Raw genomic sequence first — 26,066 nt, 5'->3', positions numbered from 1 at the left:
TTCTTAAAACTGTGCAGAGAGACTTGAAGATAGCCCAGTGCTTGCTATGCAAACATGAGTACCTGAGTTCGATCCCCAGAATGCACAGAAAAAGTCGGGCTTGATGATGAGTGCTTGTAATCCCCAAAGTGGGGAAATAGAGACAGGAAGCTTGCTGAGGCTCACTGGCCAGCCAGCATGGCCAAACTGGAAAATTTCAGACCTATGAGAAACCCTGTGCTAAATAAAACTAAACAAAAAGAGCTCAAGATGGATCATATGCAGAGGAATGGTACCTGAGGTTGACCTCTGAGCTTCATACACGCATGCACATGCACCACACATACATATGTACACATACACATACTTGAGCACACAAAAATGTTAAAGGAGCCCAAATAACGAATGTTTAACAATAAAGAAGATAGTAAAACTATGATTTGTCTTAGCTCACTTACTAATAAGCTAAGTAAACCTGACTTCATGGCCTAAAAGTATGTTAGGCAAAGAAATACTTCCCAAATATTCATCATTGTGGGTACTATGCTTTGAAAAGCGAAGTGCTTAGCCATCTCTGTTCACTGTGTGGAAAGTCAGATTTATTGTGATAGAATGTGTAAATACACAAGCACACACACAGGGCATAAATCCAAGATTGTGTGTGTGTGTGTGGTTTAATGCATAATACATAATGCAATCTGGACAACCACAGAAAGGATATCGCCCAATACACACTATCTTTAATATTGGCCTATCTCTCTAATAGTTCTTGAGGAAGCAAAGTTGCTCTGACTCTAGTCTCAAAGTCTAGAGACGTTCACTGAAGACAGAGGGAATGGGCTGAGTCCTGAGGGCTTGCCTTGCCGCTTCTAGATTCACCTACAGTATCGACAGTTGTGTCGTGGGTGATTTTAGGGAGTGCCTGAAGATGAGGGTATCAGTGATGTGGATGTTACAGTAGGCTGTAGAGCTCAGGAGATTCTTCCAATTGGAATCTACCAAAAGAATGAGCACATACAAAATACCTTTAATCCCATGATCTGACTTCTTTCCACCTCAGCCCCTTCCAGATCCCACAGGGAATGCAGAGGATCACAATTCTAACTTCTCAAGCCCTCGTTTCCCCGCCCTTTCCTTCAAACCAGGAGGAAAAGCTCAGCTTTTCTTTATATGTGCAAAAGCAAGCAAACAAAATGGTGATTCTTTATCATCAACTGAATCACAGTGGCCTTTCTTCATGAGTGAAAACACAATATTGACCTGTAAGTTTTAATGGGCTAATTCACACAAACATTATAACGTACAAACAACAAAGCCCTTCATTCCAAGAAACACAATTATTTTTTGCAGTTTTCAAAGAGGGAATTGTTTCCATAAACATCTGACTGGCCCATTTCAACCCTCATGAATCAAACATTAGTAAAATCTTATGACGCAAATTGGATCTCATAATATCATCTGCAGCTCTGATGAGAATGTTGGTTAAATATTTTGTGGTGTGCTCGGAACTGAGTGGTGGCTCAGCGGGTAATGACCCCTGCTGCCAGGCCTGACAACCTGAGTTCAATCACTAGGACCCACATAGTGGACTGAGAAAAGCAACTCCTACAAGTTGCCCTATGACCTTCACCCAAATGTGCACACACACATGTGTGATAAATGAAATATAATAAAACTTACAGTATGATTTATTGACATGTCTACCAGTTTTGCATAGTCATAAAATATAAACAGTATAATAAGATTTTCTAACTGTTATTTTGAGCCTCACTAGTACCAGGCAAAGCACTTCAGGGTTCGCCAGGGTTGATTGCATCTATTCAGTCCTCCTATGTATGTTAAAGTACATATTATATTTTTCCAATTCATGCAACAAAGCAAATGAGCAGGACTCCTCCTTCATGGAGACTGTATAAATTTTCAAAGTAAAAAACCCAACAGTCAATACTGTTTGTACAGGACTACAAAGACTCAGCATGTGTTAGGCTTGTCCCGCAGTGTTGTTTATATGGTAAAAACATCTTAATATTAATGATATTCTACAGTAAATATTTATGATCATTTCTTCTACAGTCATCAGTGTATATTCCAAAATGCACTTGGTTTTGTTTTAGGGAATGGAAATTAGAGTCATATATATATTAATAGAGTCAGATATATTAACATAGCATTATTTTTTAAATACATTTGTTAATTATCTGAGAATTTGTTGCTGGCTAGTTTTATATCAACTTGATACTAGCTAAAGTCATCTGAGACAGGGAACTTCAACTGAGCAAATGCCTCCCTAAGATCAGCCTGCAGGAATGGCCTGTAGAGCATTTTCTTAATTAGTGATTGATCAGGGAGGTCCCAGTCTGTTTTGGGTGATATCACTTCTGGTATGGTGGTCCTGGGTTCTATAAGAATGCAGGTTGAGCAAGCCATGAGGAGTAATCCAGTCAGTAAGCAGCACCCCTTCATGGCCTCTGCTTCAACTCCCGACTCCAAGTTCCTCCTCCCCTGTTTGAGTTCCTGTCCTGACTTCCTTCAAGGATGAGTAATGATATGGAAGTGTAAGCTGAATAAACCCTTTCATCCCTGAATTGCTTTTGGTCGTGATGGTTCAGTGCAGCAATAGAAGCCCTAACCAGGACAGATTTCAAGCAATTTAATTTGATCATATTTACCTCAAGTTCCCCCCCTTTGCTCCTCTCAGATTCTTCTTGTAAGGCAGATGGGCAAGGTGCACCCAGGGTCTAAGCATCTTGTAAGTTTATTTATTACCCCTGAGAAAAAGCTTAGAATTAGACAGCTTTCAATAAATTAATATGACGTAACTGCCTCATTAATGAATTGTTGGAAGGAAAAGCTTGTAAAAGCAGCATGCAGAAGGGTGTGTTTTTTGTCAGGGCAGAGACTTGTGACAGAGGAAGGACTAGTAGATTAGAGGTATATCACATGTGTGGGTGGACATTACATGATTGGGTCATGGGTTTACTTAAAAAAACACCATTGAGGTTTCTAAAATATAAAAAAACCTGAAGTTATCTTTGGCAAATCCTGAATCTGAACCAACAGCCTAACCCTAAAATTGACCACTATTTCAGATAGAATCTTTTCAGATTCTGTGGTACTTATGAGATAAAAGTGCTGTAATGGTTGTATAGTTTCAAGAACCTAGGTATTACACATGGCCTTTATATCTGAAGACATTAGTCAACAATATTTCATAGAAATTGCTTGTAGTAATCATCCATGGATCGTTTTGAAGTACTTTTTCTTTCTGTATTGTAGATATTATTTTCCATTTGTGCAAGCCCTTGGTTTATAGATAAACTTGAAGAATGATATCAGTGTTCTTAAGCTCAGCGATCTGATTGTATTCCTATTTGGTGCTGAAACTCCATGCTCAATAAAGTGCATGGGTAACTAGTCACACAAACTAAGAATACCATATCAGGTCTTAACTGTATTTTATAAATACAGTTAAAACCACATTTTTAATTTTTTTTATCATGTTCTTCTTATCACTTTAAATCTTTTTCTCTATTATTGTTTTGTCTTCTTTATAACACACACACACACTTGGTGATTGTTATTATTTGCTCTTATCATTTTTCACTGTTAGAATTTCTACTCATACAAATCAAGAATAACCTACCAATAAATGTGGGAATCTTACAGTATGAGATGGGTTTTTATGTTCTAGAGGGTCTTAGTGTAAGAAATCTGACTGGGGAGAAGAGCAAAATTTAACCTTACAATTCTAAAACCTTAAAGTATAGTAGAAAGATTAAGCAATAATTTGACAAAATAAGCCATTTAAATCCCAAGTTCAGCAGATTATAAAACAATACATTCAATGTAAGAGTAAATTACTCAAAATATAAGAATAATTTTTTATAATCCAATAATTTGGTATGAGTCACTATTAAGTTGCTGTATGGTTTTGCTCTCTGTCTGAGATAATAGCTTTCATCATTGCCATAAAATAATACATGATTATTATATTCACAAATCCATAAAAGGTTAGAAGTAAAACTGCTTGTCAGCTCACCATCCACAGATAAACATTCAGCTATCATTCCCGTTGCCATGTGTTGCTTTCCCATAGCCAATTTGTGCTTGTGTTTTATACAGTGTCTTTCCATGCTGGACAATATTATTGGGCATTGTCTTAGAGGACTTCACATTACTACGGCATACTGCAAGTTCTTATGTAGTACAGGAGGGGGTCTTCACTCTTCCGTTGTTATGAAATGGAATTTGGTGTTCATTTCCACCCATTTCCTTTGAATTCTTCCTTAGAAAGAGAATCACATTATCAAGGCAAATTGGGATGTTTACGCTTCTTCATCTAAAAAGCCCAGTATTTTTGCCAAAGCAAAAGCACCAACTTAAGAGGCTTAGAGACCCAGGTTGCCATTGAGTATTTTGCTAAGTGTCATTTGTGGCGGTCCACAATAAAGAAGAACCATGGTACCTTGTTAACCTGCACGTCTGTTACACTTAACGATGCTTAACGAACTTGGTAGAAAATGGCTAGCAAAATGGTTTGATCTACAAAATCCTTTTCACACAAGCAGGAGAAACTGACTTTGAATCTCCAGAAGTCAAATAAAAAGACAAGTATGGTTTCACATCAATAGTCTCACTGTTGGGGAGTAGGAGACTGGAGGACTCCTGGAGCTGGCTGGCTAATAACCTGAATCCGTGAGCTCCAGATGCACAGACAGATGGTGTCTCAGAGCATAAGGTGGAGAGAAATTGAGGGAGACACCTCCAAAGCATGTACATAGGTGTATGTGTAACCTCCCAAACATGGATACACACAGACATGCATATACCTAAATTATACATACATACATACACACATATACATACATAAGAAAGAAAACCATTTTGCAAGAGCGTTCAAAATTCTAAACACAAATTTGAAAGATTCTAATAATAAAAGATGTAAAAAATCTAGCAAAATGATTCAGTCTGCAAATGACCCGAGTGTGATCCCTGGATCTCACATAGAGAAAGGAGAGAAATGACTCCTGCAAGTTGTTCTCTGAGCTCCACACAGACACCGTGGTACCCACGGGTACACACCAAGTAAATAGTACATAATTGCAAGCTAAAGCTGATTAAAATTACTTCCGCTTCCTATGTTAGAGTATAGCATATAATATCATCTACAAGGAAATGAAGTGGAATAAAATGACAGACTGATATGGGAAATGGTGAATTACACTTAAGTCAATAAGGGTGCTGGGCTTCTTTACTTTCTTTCAATCAAGGATCCCCTGCTGCAAACACTTGAATGGGGATGTTCAGAGTTTTCTTAGGTTTGTTGTATTTGACAAGCAAAATCCTTTACTATTTGTTTCATTGTCCGGCCGATCTCTCCCTCTGTGCAATGGTATCTATTCTCCTTTCTGTGCTGGAAGGGAGGGCAAGGTTCAGCAGAACTAGTTGGAAGCAGAATGACAAGTTTGGTCTGAGGAGCATAACACTGAAGCTAAACTGTTTAGAATACTCCAAGATAAAATAAAAGGTTCAAAACAATCATAAGAACGAATGCTTACTTTTGTAAGCTTCGAGGGGAAAATGTTTAACTAAGATTGGAATTGAATGAGTGGAAGAGAGATTTGGTTATCTTCACCAGCTACCCTCTTTTCCACGAGTTCCATCTAAAGGTGGAGCAATGTAGAATCATCTTAAATTTTCATTTCTTCCCCCAGAGAGGCCAAGTCGCTAGCAGGAGATGCAAGCATGTTCACTATACAGGAGCCCTGTGTGCTATGGGTTTGGAGCAAAGTCTGCTATAGATTATGGGAAAATATATTTTACCTTAAGAGAAGGAAACTATTGCTCACCTAAAATAAACACTAATTTTATTTCCTATGCATTTTGGCAATAATATATAGAAAGGTAGACATGATACCTAATGCACATTCTCAAAAAAAAATAGACAAATTGGACTGGTACGATACTTGTCCATGAGATACATAGCAAAGTCAGCTTACCATCATTTAATAAATATATGGCTTTTCTTTTCTGTAGCTTTGAGAATTGTTTTTTGAGTTTCATTCCTGTATTCACAGGTTAAAAGTCATTCATTACCATTGAAATACTATTCCTACATGTATCACTTTAGTGCCGTTCACCTTCTGACTCAGAAATAATGCTTATTTAATTAGTTATAAAAGTGATTGAAAAAAAAAACAACAGAGCTACAATGGTCCATTGTCAGTAGTTCGAATTCAATTATTGTGGTATTTCAATTTATACTTTGGTTAGCTCAAAAGTCATGAATAGCTCTCCATAAAATCAACCTGGAAAAAAAATCTTGCTACATTTGCTTAATTATTCTTAAACAAATATCAAAATTACTTTATGGGCATTTAAAATAATTTTCAAGAAACCTAAAAGAACAAACTAATATTTTTTCTAACTTTTGAAAATGTGATTAAAGAAGATAAGTTGCAAATTAGTCACTGAGAAAATATTTTGTATAATATATATCAACGTATGAAATATTCATAATATTTGTGTTATGAATAACAGCATGCATGATTAAGTTTTGGCATTCTATCTAAATATTTTTCACACATACATACATGTATGTGATATAAGTAGTTATAAATAACAGCACTATGATGAAATGGGATTTCAGAAGGAACACTGAAATAGAACTCTATCACACTTTACACTAAGATGTTCTTGGAATAAGGATCCAAAAATGAGGAGGATTGAAATATCTTCCCCACCCAAGAGACTCAGACTTTTGTAAAATGATTTTAATGATTAATCTACATAAATTCAATGTTTAATGATCATTCTGTTTTCAACTTGAATTTATGCTTCAATGAACAAACTCTCTGATATCCTGTAATTACTACAGAAATTATGATCTCATATCTGACTGAGTGACTCTTTATCAGTCCTTGAGCTATAATGACTTGTACACAGCTAGGCTAAATGATCATGCATGCATGCATGCATCCATCCATTCATTCATTCATTTAGCTAAGTGTTTCCCTGGCACCAGGTTTGGAGATAGCCACTAAGGATTAAGACTTATAAAGAAACAGTGTCAATGTAGATGGAAGTTTCTGTCCTGCCTGGTCCAAGAGCCCTTTAGTCCCAAAGAAACACATAGAGGCTTATATTAATTATAAACTCTTTGGTCTATTAGCTCAAGCTTATTATTAAGTAGCTTTTACAACTTAAATTAACCTTTAATTTTTGTCTGTGTTTAGCCATGTGGTTTAGTACCTTTTCCCAGTTAGGCATTCTCATCTTGCTTCCCACGTATCTGGCTGGGGACTGACTCTGCCTTTCCTCTTCCCAGAATTCTCTTAATCTGGTTGCCCTGCCTGTACTTCCTGCCTGGCCAATCAGTGTTTTATTAAACCAATACAAGTGGCTAATCTTTACAATGTACAAGAGCATTTATCCCACAGCCGTGTCCAACCCACATAAACTACCTGCCAGCTAGTATTCTGAATTCGCATTCAAATATTCAAATTTTATCTTCAAAAAAGAAATTAGACTAAACAAATTCACCTTTGTGCTCATGCATCAAAATGTTCTGCTCTGAGGTCATCTCATTTGTGTGTGAATATTTGCAGACTGTTAGAAATAGATACAAAAAGGATAGCTGTAAATTTAAGCAAATAATTTCGTTTATTAGGACTTAACAGACTAGTGCCTGAGGATATCAAAAGAGACTAATTAACATTGATGTGATGTAATTAACGTTGATGTAATCAACATCGTTATTTCAGTTGACATCCTCATTTCATGTGCTGTTGGGGGAAGATGATATAATAACCAAAGAAATGTTGGTTGGAAATACCAGGGCCCTAAATCATTTGGCAGGGTTGTCATTTACCCTGAACTGTAGCAGATCATGTTGTCATCATGACTCCATTGTATAGTAAGGAACCCACACATCCACTGACTACCCTGTATCAAATTTGTTTATCTCTAATGTACGATTTCCACTTCCAGATCATTTGTTATATATTAAGTTTGGTGAAAAACATTTGCATTGATCATTAAGATGATGTGATGAGGCCTCTTGGTTCTTTAAGTTGAGGGGTGAAACCCACCCCCAGACTTCACCTCCAGTCCTTTGTGCACTGTATCATCAGAGGGACTGCACGTACTACCATGTGTGTAGGATGTACCCATGCTGTTTGAGGACTGTGGTGTCATGGGCAAATCTATAGTTATAGAAGTCAAAATAATCACTGAGGGATGCTTTCCTCATCCTAAAAGAAAATCCCCTTCTGTACTCCACTTTTACCAACAGGATAGCATCATTTTATAAATCTTGTGCAGTGTAGCTGGCACCAGCCGAGCTTTTCTCCTCGCGCCTGCTCATCCGCTTTGGTCTAATGTATGGACAAAGGTTGAAGAGAGGATGCTTCTCATTCTGACTTGAATGAGACACTTAAGCCTTTCCTTTGTCACCAAAGTGCTGGTCACCCATTTTAGAACACAGCCAGTATAAGATGGCTTCCTCTGTCTGTGATATCAGAAACCAAGCAGAGGCAGGAACTCTAGAAGTCATGAGGCAGCCATTCTTAACCCAGAGATAAACACTTCAGCATGTTCTCTGTGATGATCCCAAGCCCCAACTCATTCGTGGAGTTTAGGGTGATTGCAGTGCCAATCACAGGGAGAGCACCCCTAATAATTAAGAAGTTTTGCAAAATCAATTGGCCAGTCAATAGTAGGCAACTACTTAGAGCCTTTCCTTCACACCAATCAGCTAATCAGTTGTTTAAATATCATCAGCTTTTCTTAATTACTGACCTGATTTAGAAGACATAGACCAGAAGGTTGGGAGCTAAAGAAGCTAGCTTCCAGAGCATTCGTTATTGGGGAGAAGAGAAATAGTGTTATTTAAACAAAGCCTCAGAGTAGACCCCAAGGATCCTCAGCATGTGCTAAGAGGCAGTCACTATGTGTGGATGGAAGGATGGATTCTGTGTTTTAAGCATGAATATTTAGCTGAGCCTGGTGGTACAACCTGTAATTCCACCCACTAGGGGACTGAGGCAGCAGGCCATTGGCTCAAGATCAGCTTGAGTTACAAAGAGAGTTCAAGGCCAGTCTCTGCAACTTGGTGAGACCAGGTCTCAAAATTAAAAGGATAAAGAGGGCTGGGGATACAGCTCAGAGTTAAAGCCTTTCCTAGAGCCTCTAGAATCAATCCCCAAATTCCAGAAGATACAAACATTAAAAGTAAGTTCATATTTGCTTGAGGCTACACATGGGGAAATTATATGTGTTCAGGAGTCACCAAAAGTCAAAACACCTAAGAAAAATATTGAAGCCCTGTATGTGTTGGGAGCTTTCACTGGTTTCTATATGTTCGTCCCTGGAGATGGGCATGCAGTAAGCAAGATTCTGAACTGGAAATAATAAAAGGTATTGTAACCCACATGTAAAAGTGACAAGTTATGACCTACCTGTGCATTTTCAGCAATGCAAATTTCACAGCCAAGAATAAACCCATCTCCTCTCTCTCCTTTCTCTCTTTTAAGTTAAATGCCACTTTGGGGGAAAAACACACGAAGAACTAAGTTTAATCAGATGGGAAAAATAGTTTTTTTTATTGCTATGTTTTACTTTGCTGGCAGACCAGAGCAAAGGTTTTGTGAACATTTAAAAGATGAAAAAAGTGAAGAATCCCAGAAGCGGTTTATCTTGAAGCGAGATAACTCTAGTATTGATAAAGAAGACAATCAGGTTGGTTCTCAAGTTTGAGAGTGGCTGACGTTGTTGTTTTTGAAGGTGGGCTGACTGATGTTCTTGTTGTACCTCTGTTGTCCCCTCCTGCTTCCCAGCTACCCCCTCCTGCCTCTGACAACCGCTGCTGCCCTCTCTCCAATCCCTTGGCCTCCATTGCCTCCCCCTCTGGCATTCAGTGGGTAGCCACATGGTGTTGCCTCAGTTGCTTAGCAGTGGCTCTGTGTTGGGCTGCATGGGTGGTGCTTGGCGCAGTCTTTGCTGCATGTTGTGGTGGGGGTCGGGATGCCGCAGGCTCCGAGCTGTGGGGATAAGCTTGTCAGCTGCATTTCCAGATGTCTGTGTAACTCTGCCAGTCGCTCCACTCCCTACAGCTCTGTCCTTCCTTCCGTTGTGCACAATTTGAGCTGGATTATCAATGAGGACCGATGAGCCACCGGTGTAGCTGTAAAGAACATACCTTGTTATGGTGAGGACAGGAGGATTTTGCAACTATCCTAAAAATAAGTCTTCACAGAAAAGCATCGAGTTTACATTCTAGCCCCCCACCCTTCTTCTTGTGTTTTATGGTCTATGTAATGTGTTTGCTCGTTTGCATGAAGTGTAGCAGAAACTGATCCCTGTGTATTTTGCCTGTGACAAAACACTATGTCATTCTAGAACATGGTCCTTGAGCAAAGGTAAAGAGACCTCACTGAATCTCTTCTCTGCGTGGGCAGGAGGGAGGGAGGTTACAAGCAAGAAGACTAAGTAAATGACAAAACCAAAAAAAAAAGAAAAAAGAAAAAAAATAATGACAGAACATCAGAAAGTCAGGAGACTGCCCTGACAATTGTACTTATTGTCTGATAATCCAAATAGATATTTTTGAAACATGCCTTTTATTTAAAGTTTATAAAGGTAAGACAATATGTATCTCACTCAAGGTCTCGTATTAATTACTCAGGTGAGTCATCCTGAGCCTGCGTGTGCATCTCTGAACATATGTTTTCTTTGTTAAAAAAAAAAAGAAAGAAAAAGAAAAAGTCTATTTCTCATTGTACCTCCTTGTCTCCCACCACTGCTGCCCCAGCCCTGAGCTGCACCGGGACTCTTGTTGACTCCAAAACATGCCTGTGTTGTGTACTCCATGGGTGTCTGGTGAGCGTATGAATGAATGCGCTTAGTTCAGAATGGCGAGTAGGTGGGAGGGCAGCTGAGATGCAGGGAGTGGGTCAGAGAGGATGAGGACTTGCAGTTCTCATGCTGGGTCCTTTGGACTGCCTCTTTAGCTGTCTTTGCACCGCCATTGGCCGTTATCAACACACAGGGTTTCTAAACAGAGTTTATGCCCCCATACAATTCACAGGGCCAGCCACTGGGCCAACAATGAGGCCTTAGGAACCAGAGACTATCCACAAGTTCTTTTCAGACTCCCACTTTCTCTGCTTTTTTGTTCTTTCTTGAGATCCCAAATGTGCACAGTCACTTCCTACCTCAGACACCCTGAACTCACTCTTCACTCTTTCCCGTCAACAGTTTGCCTCCTGTTGGGGTCAGGCACACTCAAAAAAGGGGGAAAAGACTATCCCTGGCCATCCAACCTCTGGACCAATTCCCAAGGCATAAGCAAGGCTACTTGTTTTTTAAATATTTATTCTACTTTGCTCCATAGAAGACGGACTAGGAGTAGCAATCTTTCTTATGTCAGCATGTCATACACAGATATACATACCCACACACATACACATACATGAACATAGATGCATACACACATGCAACCACACATAAACACATAGATAAACACACATATACACATCACACTCGCACATACATATGTCCACACACACATGCACATCCACACACAGAGATCACACACAGATGCACAAACTTACATACTCATACATATCACACACACATACACATATAGCACACACAGAGATATACACACATACCTGCACATATATACACCACACACACATGAATGCACACACAAGCATAAACATACACATGCATACACACACATATCACACACAGAGATAAACATGCATACTTAAGTTCATATCCCCCAGCCTAGCCTCCTCAGGGAGCAGGGGGGTGGGGCTTGTCAGGCTCCAGTTATCTAAATGAGCATTTATTATTCTCAGTTGACAGTTGCTTAACAGCTCAACATGGATAACCCTCCTGATTTCTTTTCTCTGTTCAGCAAAACAGAATGCATCCATTTAGAGATGACAGACGAAGTAAATCAATTGAAGAGAGAGAAGAGGAATATCAGAGAGTGAGGGAGAGAATATTTGCACACGATGTGAGTAGTTGTTTTAATTGCCTCTTGAGTACGGGTCCTTCCATCAGCAGAAAGGCCCCTCCTTTCTCAGAGAGAGCTGGCAGGGAGGACAGAGGCCGGGACCAAAAGCGAGTCACAAAGCAGAAAACAGCAATGTTTCCGGGAAAGAACCTGGCTCAGGGTTGTGGTGCAAACAGACAAAGAGTCTGCGTGTGCTCTCAGGGATAGAGATATGATCTGGGTCACTAAAAGAGACAGTCAGTATAGAAAGGGTTGTTAGGTTCCGAAATCCCTTTACATCCATAGTAGGTAACAGACCACTTATTGGTGAATTAAAAAACAACAACAACAACATTAGGGACACAGACATGACCCAGTGAGTAAAATGCTTCCTGTGTAAATAGAAGAACCTGAGTTTGGATCCCAGCACCCTGTAGAAGGCAGTCGTGGAGGCAGGCTTCCAGAACACAAGCGCTAGGGAGGCAGAAACAGGCAGAGCCCGAGAGCTCATTGGCCAGGCAGTCTAGTCCACTTGTAAGCTCCTGATTCACTGAGAGACCCTGACTACAAACAACAAGGTAGAGAGCAGTACAAGAACATATGAGTACCCAGACATACACATGTGCAAATACTGCACACACATGCTTGCACAGATGCATGTGCACATGTGCACATGAGCACACACCAAGTACCTTCTGAATTCTTAGCAAATATGAACACTTCCTCATACCAAAGCTAGATGATAATATTTGGTTCCATTCTTGATTTCAGATCAAATCAAATCTGTGAACAATTTGTTAAAGCAATAATCACAACAATCACAGAAAACCACCTTTTAGTTCAAAACCAAACAAAGAAAATGTGGTTGTGATTTAAAAATAAGTTTTTACCCATTATGCTCAAGACCAAATGTAATTAAGTTAGATAAAAATGAAAATATGAAAATTAAAACTGGATTTACAAACAAGTGAAAACACCGAGAAATTTCCACAGCTTTCTATTTTATGGAGTCCTTGGGAACTTCCTTAGTTGTTAGGGAGCCTGATCTCTGCAACCTGTGGAGGACGCTTCAGTGTGGTCCTCTGTGGACAACACTTCCAGCATGCTCAGTCAGACCAAATCTCTGTTATTGTGGCTTGCTGCTGGAGGGCACACCAAGCTGAGAGGCAACCCATTTGCTTCTGAAGCCCTTCACAGAGACAGCTTCTCCAGAATGTTGATTTGTCTTCTAGTCTTTACCCCCCTTCTATTTTGTATGTGTACTTACCTACATACGGGCAATTTCCCCTGATGCTCTGCTCCTAACAAGTCAAATGTTTTAGGAATGTGTCAATAGATTGAGATACAAATGTCCATCACACAGACAGGGTATTTTGTTATTATCTTTTTAAAGTTAGGCCCATTGTTGGAGCTGGGTTCCAGGAAACACTGCCTCAGATGCCTGTCTGGAATAGGAATGGAATCCATGATTCTTACCCCCAGGAAGATGGCCACAGGGAGAAGGGGCATACAAGGCTTCCCTTCTCTGGAGACAGAGGTCCCAGGAAAAGCACTTGAGGCACTTTTGACCATGATAAGCTTCACTGGCCACAGGGAGGAATGACATCTTTTCAACTGAAAAGCAGATCTAAGAGTGACAGAACTCAGGTGCCAAGCTATTGCCAGTCCCTCACTAACCCCTGACCCGTTAGGTTTGGCTGAGGAACTGCCAACTGTTTATAAATTCACTCATGTGGCGACTTGCAGGCCACCCTTGTGAATTGGGACCAGTCTATAGTTGGCAATTTTTTTTAAAGAGAGCTTCCCTGGATGGAGACCATGACATGTCTCCAGAAATGGCAGCTCATTTCCCCCCACAGAATGTGATTTATGAGAGAAATGGAAGCAATGTTCTTTTAGGATGTGGCCTTGGAGGTGCCCGTTTCCCCTCCCACTATACAGAATAACCCCAGAACAATGTGGGGAGGCTGTGTTAATGAGGAAGAAGGCAAGAGGTGACTCAGGAGTAAGGAGATGTTACCACAGCATCTATCAGCTCAAAATTTCAAGGATGGAACATGGCCACCTGAACTTTCTTGAACACACATGCACCTTAGCACATCTTCCTCACCACTTGCACGGTGACAGCCTGCATCATGGGGCATTCATTGATCTATGCACGTGCAGTTCCCTAGCTGGTTGACCTTATCACCGCTCAGAATGTTGATTAATATTCACCATGAAAAGACCATTTTCCACAAAATAATAGTTACTTTACAGTAAGTCAACTATTAAGCCAATACAAAGGATCCAGCATAAGGACCCTGTATTTTATAAATGAAATCTTTATTCTAACTATTCTTTGATTTTATTTTCTCATAATTAAAAAAAAACAGAATGAACAAAGCCAGTTTTGCTCAACAATTATTTTTTAAATGGTGGCTATTCAAATATTGAGTATGAGTATATCTTTCCCTACCTGAGCTAACACTAGAGAATTTGGACATCTCATTTACACTTTAGCAAGACTCAAGTTTATTTTAAAGTTAGAAATACTCTCGAGTGTTATGGGGAAGCATCTTGGTGCCTCAGATGTGAGTGTATGTGTTTGAGAAGCAGTGCGCATGTGTGCCTGTATGTGTCTTTATATATGCAGCCACATGAATAAAATAGGCATGTTGCCTTGGAGATATGCTAGAAACAATTTCAAATATGGTTTTCAAAGTTTGGTGGTCTTGAGATAAGACTGCTATCTGAGAGCCAAAAAGTTGTAAGTGTACAGACAAATTTAGCTCTCAAATAATAAAGCAGTAAATCTCTATTCTCAGTCATATTTGAAAAAAATAATTATTTCTTCGGTGACAATTTAATCTCATTTTCTGGTCCTTTTCCCCTGACGTTACTAACCTTGGGAAGACTTGTTAACAAGGCAGGATATTGAGAAAGGCTGTCTTGCCTGGAAGGTATTTTTTGAGGACGTCTGTGTGTTGATGGAGCTCCCAGAAGGCTCCTGGTGACCCTCTAGAAAGTGTGGGGTCTGTCCTCTGAGAGCTGCAGAGAGGGCACAGGCTGTGAACACAGTGGGGGTGGGATGTGGGGGAGAATTCTAATCCATTAAGCAAAACCATTTTCTTCTTTGGAAAAAGAAAGAGCCTTTTAAATATTCGGGTGTGCACGTAAGTGACAGCTTTAAATGTTGCACTTAATTACCGTGACACTTTCATCTTTCTCTGCCATTAAATGTGCAAGTTATTAATACTCCCTTTGCCAAAGTTTATTTCCACCAGCTACTGAGTCACAGCCTGTAGCTGTCTCACTTAGGAGAGTGTGGGGACCCCCGGGAGGATCTTTCCAAACACTCAGATGCATACTTTTGAAGGATGTTTATTGGGGATGAGTATCTTTGATTTGTTGGTGTCTTGATTTTTCATTCAAAGAATTGAAGCTGTTTAATCTCTCCTCCCCAAACGGTTTGTGGTTAAGATGTCAGAATGTCTTTGATCAACTTCCTCAAATAGGTTGAATCTCCACTTTTCAGGGCCTGGTGGTAACATTATGAAGCACACTGACTTCTTCCCAACCATTGAGGAGACACCATGTCTAAACAGAACCTTTGGCTTAGTAGAAAGAAATGATTTCACTGTCAGAATGAACGTGGAGAATAGTACCTGGCTTGCCTCTCTGAGAGCTGGTTTCATGAACTGCAAGTTTAATGTGAAGAATTGCTAATAGGGGCTGGGTTGATGCCTCAGTTGGCAAAGTACAGGGGCATGAGTTTGACCCCCCAAATTCAACCAAGAAACTCTAAGGCATGCTGTCACATGCTTATAATTCCCATAGGGAGGCAGAAACAGGTGGATTCCAGGGTCCCTGGCCAACAAGCCTAGATTTCTTGGTGAGTTCTAAGTCAGTGGGAGACCCTATTTCATAAAAGCAAGGTGGAGATCTGTGAGATGGCTCACCAGGTACAGGCGGTTGTCACCAAGCCTGACAACCTGAGCACAATCCCCAAATACACACCTGAAGAAAGGAAAGAACTGACTCCTGCTGGTTGTCTTCTGAGCTCCACACATGCACCTTGACATGCACACATACACACATGTTCACACCAAACACACACACACACACACACAATACAAAATAGTTTTTAAGCAACCAGCCAAGCAAATAAAACATTGACAGCCCCTGAGGAACAACACCTGAACTTGTCATCTGACTTCACACATACACATACATATGTGCACATACATACATACATACACATACACATATATGTGCACGAACATACATGTGCACACATACGCATACATATGTGCACAGACACACATGTGCACACATACATATGTGCACAGACATACATGAATATGTGCACACTTGCACAAAGAACTGCCAAAGAGTCACTGCTATTTCTGTAGAGTAATGGACCCGCTAGGTTCCTATTCATCCCTTTTGTAAGTCACTTACTTATTTTGAAATCTGTACACGGAAAATGATGCATAAATAGGTAGATAGATAAACACCTAACATTGAAAATAGTTCCTATTATTTCCCAGGCACAGTGTGCAGTGTGCTGTTACATGAGCACATCTCTGCTTTACATAGATTTCCCTTTTCCTTTGTTTAAATTTAGCCAGATTCATCTTTTCTCGGATATCATCTAGATAATGATGGTAGAATTTTATCTTCCCTAGAGTTAGTTCAGTAAAGGAAGCAAAACAAGAAAGCTGTTGGCTTTCTCTGTGAAAAGCCAGAGAAAAAACACTTGATAGCATTTTTTAAATTAGTTTCAATTGGCCAAGGCTTGTCTTCTGTCCTGCCCCTCCCTTTCATTCAGATTAATAATTGATGACATTTCTTCAATTTAGAGAGACTTGCGATAAGTCTCTCTCTTCCATGAGGACATGTCTCCCTGAGGCAGGGACGCCTCTCTGAGGCAGGGATGTTAGGATGTGGATTCACAGCTCTGCCATCCCTAGGAGGGTCACGGCAAATCTGCTTCTTCTCTCTTGGTTTGAACCCGTGCCCTTGACCGGTATACAGTGCTGCATGGCTGCTTGGGACTCAGCAGTCCCCAGTCTCTCCAGCTGTTTCACACCCGTTTCTCTTTGACCTTCACCTGACCTGGAACTTAATCTGTTCATACTTGAAGAGTTCCTGATGGGAAATACCCCGTGCTGCTGAGAACTGGTTATTCTGCCAGCGACACTAACCTATTTCTCTCCTTTTAAAGTTCTCATCTTTTGTGCATAGTTTTCTTAACCTTTTCCCCCTAGGAAGGGAAAGTAGTTTTAAAATCAGGCGAGGATTTGCAAGAGCTCCGCCAATCCAGCACATCTGACATGGTGCCCTGTTTCTTATTTTTATTTTTCAGTCAGTTTGCTCCCAGGAAAGTCTATTTTTGGACAACAGGTAAAATGAAATTTATGTTTCTTGTGTCTTTCGAGGAACAGTTTGTCATGTGTCCTTTACATTCTCATGTTCATACGTATTGCACATATAAGTGTGTACTTGAATATATGTATGAAGTATGAAAGCACACATATATCAACGGATACACACCTATATATTCACGTATGTGTTACTTGATCTGTTTAAAAAGACTTTGATTTGGGGAAGAAGTTTTCTCAGTTACTTCCAGACAGAGGCTTAGGCATTTTTCACTGAAGTCTCTGTTTTAGGCTCTCCCATGTAATCCCTGAAACCTTGACGTGGGATAAGAGTGGAGACCGTGTGGGCGTGCAGCTTCTCCAGCTTACTGGCCAGGCTGCTGAAAGTGTTTTCAGCCATTTCTTATGTCTTATCACCTTAACTAGCTATGCCAAAAGAAACTGAATTACTCTGATTTTAAATTTCAAATTGTAACAGTCTCCCTGTCTTCCTGAAAGGGCTGAGGTGAAAACTTTATCCGCAATGCCTTCATATTAATCAGTTTGCCTGGCTTAAGCCTTGGGGGGGGGGGGGGGGGGGGGGGGGGGGGGGGGGGGGGTGCTGGAGAAACAGTGTGGAGAATGTCTTGGGGTTAAGGGCAACCCTGTTAAACTTAACCTTTCAGAACTTACCCTTCTGATACAGCTTCAAACCGTCACAGCTATTGAAACGTTCCCATGATTCAATTATGCGGATTCCAGACAAGCGAAGCAAGCGCGTGAGCTGTGCTAGCCACATTTAAGACTAATCAAAATCCGAACTTAATTTAGAAACACAGGATTCGTAAATAAAGCGGCTCTTAATTTGATTGCAAGTGTCAGTATAATGGGTGTCCCTCTAAGTCTGTCCAAAATTGAAGTTGATTAAACACTCGTACTCAGACTTTAAACCGGATATTATGGATAACTAGTAACTACAAGAAAGAAGTCACAGTGTTAGCAGTTGGAAATATTGAGAGAATCACCTCTTTCAGGTGGAATAAAAAAAGATAAAATATGATCGTTCCAGTTTGAGGCACCTGTTTCCCCTTTACAGTAAAACTGAGAGTTCATAACTGACTACCTTGGTGGTGACCTGAGGCATTTCAAAATTTTACACCTGTACCAGACAGAGTATTGACAGTTCACTTCCATGGGAACATATTTCTAAGTCATCTAACCAATTCATTCCCCTATAATATTCCCTAATACTATCCATTGATTCTTAATTGCCCAAGGTATTCACTTTGGATCATATTCAACAGTCTAAGAACTGGTCATATATGTTCCTATAAGAACATGACCTGATAGTCCAAGAAAGAAACATCAAACATCAAATTGAATGTCCCTCCAGGAAAAATAGAATGTATATGGACACTTACTTCTGGAATTCTCATATTTCCAGCTGAGTCCAAGGGATTAATAAATAATTTTATAGTTCTCTTGAAGAAAATCCCAACAACTGTATTTAATTAAATTTCTATCCTCTGTCTACCAGCCTCTTGCATTTCCTTTTCCCTGTGTCCACATTCTTTCCTTTACCGCTCTATCTAACATAGACTAGGGACTACATCCTCACATGCTGCCGTGAATTTGCTCAAACGAACGTTAACATCACACAGGGAAATCCTAACACATGGGATTGGCTTACACACGAGGCATGCTGTGATGTAGTGCACACCCGTTCCGTATAGGGCATTGCAAACCCTTGGACTTTGTGTCGTAAACGTCATCTTTTTCATTCCCAGTAGGCTCCAGGAAGACATTCACATATGCAATGAGACCTATAAGAAAAGACAGCTCTTTCGGTTGGTATGGTTTACTTTTATAAACTGTGTTTTCAGATGATGTGGCAGAATCTGCGTGAAATATAAGTGTTAGCATGCAATATTTCTGTTCATGGGATAGAATCCATTCAATTCTCTTCTTGTAGCATTTGTTACACAATGAGACAGGGAGAATTAGCACTGGGAAGCCATCGCTCTGTGTATTCTCCTCCTGGGGTCTTCCCGGAAGTGTCTTTATGTGGAGGATTCTCCGTTAAAACTCGTTGAACACTTTCAAACCCACTTTGAGAAATTAAGCAGAGTTCAGATTTCTCTGGAAGGCTACCATTATATGTACATTCCCAATTCTGGGAACTAACTAGGTGATAGCTCTACCAGGGATGCTGGTTTTGAAATCACTGCTGTCCATCACAGTATTTCAAACATTATTTTAAGCATCTATTTCATTTCCGAAAGGAAATTGTGAGGTGTCTTTCCATGGTAATGGACTATTTAAACCAAGATCTGCAGAGTGAGGGGAAGGAAGGAATTCTTTTTTGAGTTCTGTTTTAGGCTAACACCTCTTTGAGAGCAGAGGGGCCATCCACATTTTTCACCACGCTCTTACATGTCTGCCTGACATGCTTTATAAGGCCAGTTTTAAACAGCGTTATTAAAAATATTCAGTATCAGGTCCTACCTTATGACCCAAGTTCAATTCCCAGGATCCACATGGTAGAAAGAGAGAACTGACTCCTGTATGTTGTCTTCTGAGCTACACACACAGGACTTGGTACATGCATCTCACACACACACACACATACACACAAAACTATAATAAAACATTTTAAATATTCAGTATCTACTATGTATATACGGATATATTTCTAAATACCAGATTCATCTCTGGTAGAGGAAAGCTTAAACCCCAAACAAACTCTTACTATTTTCAACAAAGAAGAAAAGTGGACTGACTGTGTGTTGGTACAACGCCTTTGGCTAATGGCTTGAATTGAGGTCTTCCTCATTCATGGAGGTTTATTCTTTCACCAGGCATGAGCAAAAAAGAAAGAAAGAAAGAAAGAAAGAAAGAAAGAAAGAAAGAAAGAAAGAAAGAAAGAAAGAAAGAAAGATGAATTCCTCATTTCCTCAGTTCTAACTTTCCTAGGCTGAACATTGACTGCTCTAGCAAGTCCCCCGTGGATCATTAGATATTCCCCTTGCATTTTTGAATGTTTAAGAGAAATGACCTTGAATTTCTCCGTTGGAAACCCAGACCCTGAAATCACATACTCTGTGATATAGATTAGATGCAAGCCTTCAAACAGCTAGTTCCTTTGACACAGCTCCCAAGTCAGTTTATAGTCGAGCTATAGTATAGTTGGGGAAGCAATCCCAGTGTGGAGGCCATCACTTACCCCAGTCACTAAGTCCCGGAGCTCAGGAAACAAAGGTTGTTTTAAAGGTGACTTCGAGTACATATTACCCTAAGTTGGGGAAAATAAAAGTATAATTTTCAGAAATATAGGAAAATGTAAGCAATAATCAAAGAAACAGAACACTATGTATATATTATATATATAATAATAACTATTATGGGACGAGTTACTTGCTATCTATAAAAGGACCAGCTCCAATGACCATTATTTTCCTAGATGTTGGTTGGAAAGAAGCAAGCTGAACTTAAAAAAAGGGAGAGGCATTTGAATAAGTGATTTTCTGTAATATTTATGATTCCATACCAAGTAGATTTGGAATTCATTTTAGGACCCGCCTTGCTAATATTGGGATAATTAGCCAATAGATAGAAAAATAAGAGTTATATTTAAATTTGTGCATATCTAGAAACCACAAATAAATTGTCTATTTAATTTGAATTCTGTTTATGGGATCTCCTAAAAGCAGAAACTTTAAATTTCACACTTTAAAAAATGCATAGCTCCTGGTTTAGGATGTTGAGTTGAGCTGATATCACAGAAGAATATCTTAGGTCACTTTGTGAATGAGGGGATATAGTTAAAGTCTAATGAGCTTGTAGAGTTGTTAGACACAGCTCTACATGCCAAAGGGTGCCAACTACAACCCAGGCAAAACGGAGGTCACTATCTTTTGCAAAGACACTCTTGGCCACACTGGCATTCTTGCAGGTCTAAATGCCTGCCATGGAGGTGCAGAAGTCACAAATAGAAGGGATAAAAGGCGCAAAATTGATGATTGAACAGATAATCACCCCCATCTAGAGGGTTTCTTTCTGCCTCATTCAACATGTTGAGGCTCGGGACCACCCCAGATTGTCAAGTCAATGTTTTTCTGTAAAGAATATTCCTGGTCTTCTGTAGAAGAGGTTATTGTCCAAGTCCTGCTTCATTCAGAGACATTAAGAAATGATTCAGCTGCACTTTGTCAAAGATGGGTCAGCATAGGCAGAATTATACAAGAAAAGAATGACGTTGAACTTGGATGTTGGAAGAAGAAACTGGGCTGGAGAACCGAGCCCTTGGGATGGCAATTCCTCTACAACAGCCTCAATAGTTTTCGTACTTTTCTGAGTGTGTAAATTAAAGGCACCTGGCCACTGGCGATCAACTTTCTTTATATACCAAGTCTCCTCTTCGGTGCCCATTACTTCTGAAATAAGCCATTCCCAAGGTTCTGACAAAAGACATTGAAAGAAAACATTGATGGGGGGGGGGGTGTTTCCATCCACCCTGCCTCATGAAAATGCTTTGTTTTCTTTGATTTCTCTATTCAAACCTTCCCTTGCTTATTAAATCTCCTCTTTGCCTTGCCTTTACTAGGTCTCAAATCCAGTTTCCTTCTTAATCTTCCCAGATACAAATAAAAGTTTCATGAATTGAAACAGGAGCTAAAACTTCGCCGCCACTTCTGCTCATGTGGCTGGAGTATTTCTGTCAGATATCTATACACTCTTCTAGCGTCTCAACGGGACTTTATTGATTTTAAAGGATTGTTTGAAAACAAAGCTTCTGGTCAGGGATTGAGATTTGATTCAAGCATTGATTACATCACATCACACACTGGTGTGTGAAGTCACAATTACACTTATGATCTCTGAGTAGTGCCCTCTTCAGCCATTTATAACCCAGGAGAATTCTAAGGCGCTTTAATGGTGCGCTGTATCCACAGGAAAAAATAAAATGGAAGCTTTGTAAGCATGCACAGTGCTGTTCTTTAAGGAGATTGAAAACCAATGAAACTACAAATTTCCTCAGAAAACACATACACATTTGCATGTTCCTTGAAGGAACTCTGGAGTCCTGGAAATTTAGCTTTAGCTTCCTTATATTGGACGCAGTTGGAATGAATCGTTCTTTCACTTTGAAATTTGCAGTTTCCATTGATATGAGCTTGGCAAATCTCATGCCAAAGTATAGTGCCAGCCCTGCTGTGTTCATAAACTTTCCTACCCAGGAAGGGTAATGAGCTGTCTCCTTAGACTTCCAAGGTTAAACTCGCAGGCAGGGCAGAGTCTTAGTGTGAGTTCATATGGTAATTCCAGGAGTGCTCTTTTGTCAAAATCTTGCTGAACAAAGATATCATACAGAACATAAAGTTGGAAAATGAATTAATAAATAGATTTTCTCCAAGGCCAATTATTTAATGCTAAAAAAGAAAAAAAAAACTTCTTTCCCGGGAATTTATTTTTAGAATTATGTAAGATGATGATTACTTCTGAGCATGAATTCATTATTGATTCAAGTCAGGGTGGAGTACCCACTTTCAGAGAGAGAAGCTAACGATTACATTTGATATCACTTGTCTCCCACCGTGTCTCCTTCACTGGCAGAGGGATATTGGTGTCTCTGGGTTTGGTTTTCCTGTGTATAATGTGTGCCATGTGTCATACGTTATGTGTCTTTGTGTCTGTTGGAGGTTGGGGGGAGGGGTCTGTTTAAAGAGTCAATGGGAAGAGTGTAGAAGACTCTTCTACTAAGGGCCCCTATGCCCACTCACCCCATCATGACACATAACTCTGTCCCCATGAATCTCTCTGATGGCTGTGCAGGGGTAACCGAGACAGCTCGGGAAGGACTTCCGGGAGTCGGCAGAGCAGCTCAGAGACAGAGCTCAGGTGGTCCGACCAGCAGCGGGCCTGGAGCAGCACAGACTCTGACAGCTCCAACCGCAATTTGAAGCCCACCATGACCAAGACAGCAAGTTTTGGGGGCATCACGGTGCTGACCAGGGGTGACAGCATGTCCAGTACCAGGAGTGCTGGGAAACTGTCCAAAACAGGTAGGTATCACTGAATGGGTCCCTGCCCTGGTGCCTCCTGGAGTCTGTGCAGGCCATCTGCTCTCCGTTTCTCTCGACTTTGAATTAACTAATGGCAGGAATATTAACTCCACTCCATTCTAGGAATCAGGAGATGCTATGTAGGTGAGTTATTGTAACTAGCCACAAACTTGAAGGACAACACTAAGCTTCTTCCTTAGTTTCCTTCCTGGTAAAATGTAAGTTATCATAGTACGTTCTTTGAACCCAGTTTACTTACTTAGAGTTTAAACGACATCATTTTTTTAACGGTTATATCACCTTGGCAAATACAGATAAAAACTATAACAAAAATTAGCTACTGCTTTTAAATGCAATGCTACGACACGCTCAATGCAGCTGCCGTGTGAGGCCATTATAACAGTAGTAGACTCAGCAATAGTTCCTCTGTTCCTGGACTGTTATTATTTAAACTATATGTACCTATTTCCTCCTCGGAGGTATATAAATGATAGCATCCCTACATTTAATGGTTATTAGGAAGACAAAAAGCTTCAATACATGCAAAGCAATTTGCGTAACTGGCATGTTGCAAGTGCCATGGGCCCAATCAGTGCTCATTTACAATTATTATGGCCATGGAATATCGTAGCCCTAATTTACAGATGAGGAAGGCCAGTCTCTGGGATGTTTAGTGTTTCCAAACTTCACTGAGAAGTGAAGGTATTTTTTTCATTATGATTTCTGCCTTATTCTTCCTCTGGGGGAATAGTGATATTTTAAGATAGACAATTTATAGGCATGTACAAAGTGCTTAGGAAGTGGTGGTGAGCAACTTAGAAAATTCCTTCAACCACAGCTTTGGAATGATTACAATCACCACGTGCTGTTTCACTCCTGAAGAGCGGACTCTCAGCTGGGAGGTTTGGCTTGATCTGTGAATTGCTGGCTTTGCAAGCACAAGAACTGGAATTCGATCCTTAGACCCAGTAAAAAGTGGGCTGGTGGCATGTTCTGGCAATCTCAGCCGTGGAAAGAAAGAAACAAGTGGGTCCCTGGGTCTCAGTAGCCAGGCAGCCTAGCCTACTTAGTGAGCTCCAGGACCCGGAGGTGCCCTGTGTCCAGAGAATGGTGGGCAGTACCCCAGGAAGAACAGACTCTTACTTACATTCAGAAAAAGAGGCCGTGCGTGTGTGTGTGTGTGTGTGGTGTGTGTGTGTGTGTGTGTGTGTGTGTGTGTGTGGTGGGCACATGGGTGTGCAGGCTCGGGGGTTGGAATAGGCACAGCACTTGAACTGTCCCCGGGACTTGAACTGCGATTCCCAAAGTCCCCGGGTGTCAGGCCTGGGGTACAGGAGTGGATGGAGAAGCCCAGTTGAAGCTTAGACGCTGCTGCCCTGTACTGACTGCTTTTCCATGATCAGGCTGAGCAGAAGAAAAAGAGTGTGCACAAAGTCTGGGTCCCCTATGCTGACAGTTTAGCGCAATTACGTTGTTGACAAATTCCTCCTAAGAAATTATCTCATGTTTTCCTACACAGAAGGCAAATTAATAGCGTTTATTCAGGGATGTTGCTGTATACATACCGCCGTGTTCCTTGGAGAGCGCAGGTGGGTGGGTGCCCTCTTCCTGAGAGCCCTGCTCACTGGCTGTGGAGCTCTTGATTTCGACTCTAATTAATTGCTCTCCTGTCCCACTACCACGGCATCTGAAATCCACACAAGCCACCGCTGTGCACTTGAACTTGTGTAAACTCAGAAAGGTTAAACAGTTTTTGTTCTGAAGATGTAGAAAGCAAGTGCCTTAAATGGTGCACTTCAACATTCCAGCACCCCAAAAGAGCTCTTAATGTTTTAAAATTAATCACCATTTTCCACAAACCAAACCCTGTCACTTCCAAAGCACAGCTCTTCGGAAGCATTTAAGACACTTCAAGAATGTTAAAACACCACGCTCTTTGGAGAACCATTAGTGATTATAAGCGCTTCAGACATTTTTTTTTTCTTTTAGTATAAGTGTCTGCCTTCAAAAGCGTGTCAAGGTGCAGGCATGGAAAGGGAAAAGGTTGTTTTTTTTTTTTTTCTATAAGGAGATCAAGAGAGGATGTCAAAACAATCTTAAAACTTCCCAGGATGATTTTATGAAGTAAACCTGCCAGTTTTGCTGTCATCAGCTTCAGAACACGGTTCTGATTTATTTCCTCGTTGTTGTAGTTGAGCTGAAAGCTTCCGAGGTCTTTCAGAAACCAAATGTGCTTTCCGAAGATGGGACGTTGAGGTTACTCTTCTTGCGTAGGTTCCTGCTCTCTCTAGGTGTCAGGGAGACTCTCTCCATGCCGGAGACATTGTCCCTCATCAGAACCAAGCATGTTACTGAGTGCAAACATGGGGTCACTGGAGGCTGGAGCCCTTTGCCAGAAGCCCAGCACAAGTCTAAGGAGGTTGAGGGTGCTGTCACACTGACCCTGGGGACATTCGTGTGATGGCTTTGTGCTGTAGTCTTCTTCCCTGGGGGTCGACAGTGTGGTTGAGCTTATTAAACACAAACTTCCTTTTGGCCGTGCCCCCCTCCCCCACTGTTGAGCTCCAGAGCGATGTTCTCAACTTCAACACAGTCAGAGACAGAACGACTGGTTATGTCATAGATCGTGCCTCCTCCAAGGTTCATAAGTCAGTAGGCGTCTAGTGGAGTCTGACA

General features: G+C 40.6%; 1 protein-coding gene across 11 annotated transcripts in view; it reads left to right on the top strand.

Moving 5' to 3' along the window:
* Positions 1–26,066, top strand: part of Arpp21 (cAMP regulated phosphoprotein 21) — a 159,812-nt gene that overhangs the window by 63,652 nt on the left and 70,094 nt on the right. For 3 of the 11 annotated variants that reach the window (XM_050139639.1, XM_050139634.1, XM_050139635.1), the window contains exons 10-14: positions 9,609–9,717; positions 11,903–12,004; positions 17,334–17,371; positions 19,116–19,175; positions 23,161–23,390. In XM_050139639.1, the coding sequence (XP_049995596.1) occupies positions 9,609–9,717; positions 11,903–12,004; positions 17,334–17,371; positions 19,116–19,175; positions 23,161–23,390 (539 nt within the window). Of the gene's footprint in view, positions 1–9,608; positions 9,718–10,091; positions 10,269–11,902; positions 12,005–17,333; positions 17,372–19,115; positions 19,176–23,160; positions 23,391–26,066 lie in introns of those variants that run through there. The other 8 variants (XR_007591226.1, XR_007591225.1, XM_050139636.1 and 5 more) reach the window with 7 other exon arrangements.

This window comes from Alexandromys fortis, unplaced genomic scaffold, assembly GCF_014885135.2.
Source record: "Alexandromys fortis isolate MF-2015 unplaced genomic scaffold, M_Fortis_MF-2015_v1.1 scaffold_36, whole genome shotgun sequence".
In the NCBI taxonomy this organism is placed as follows: domain Eukaryota; kingdom Metazoa; phylum Chordata; class Mammalia; order Rodentia; family Cricetidae; genus Alexandromys; species Alexandromys fortis.
Note: the sequence above shows the minus strand (reverse complement) of the source record. Positions and strands in the feature narration are given on the sequence as shown.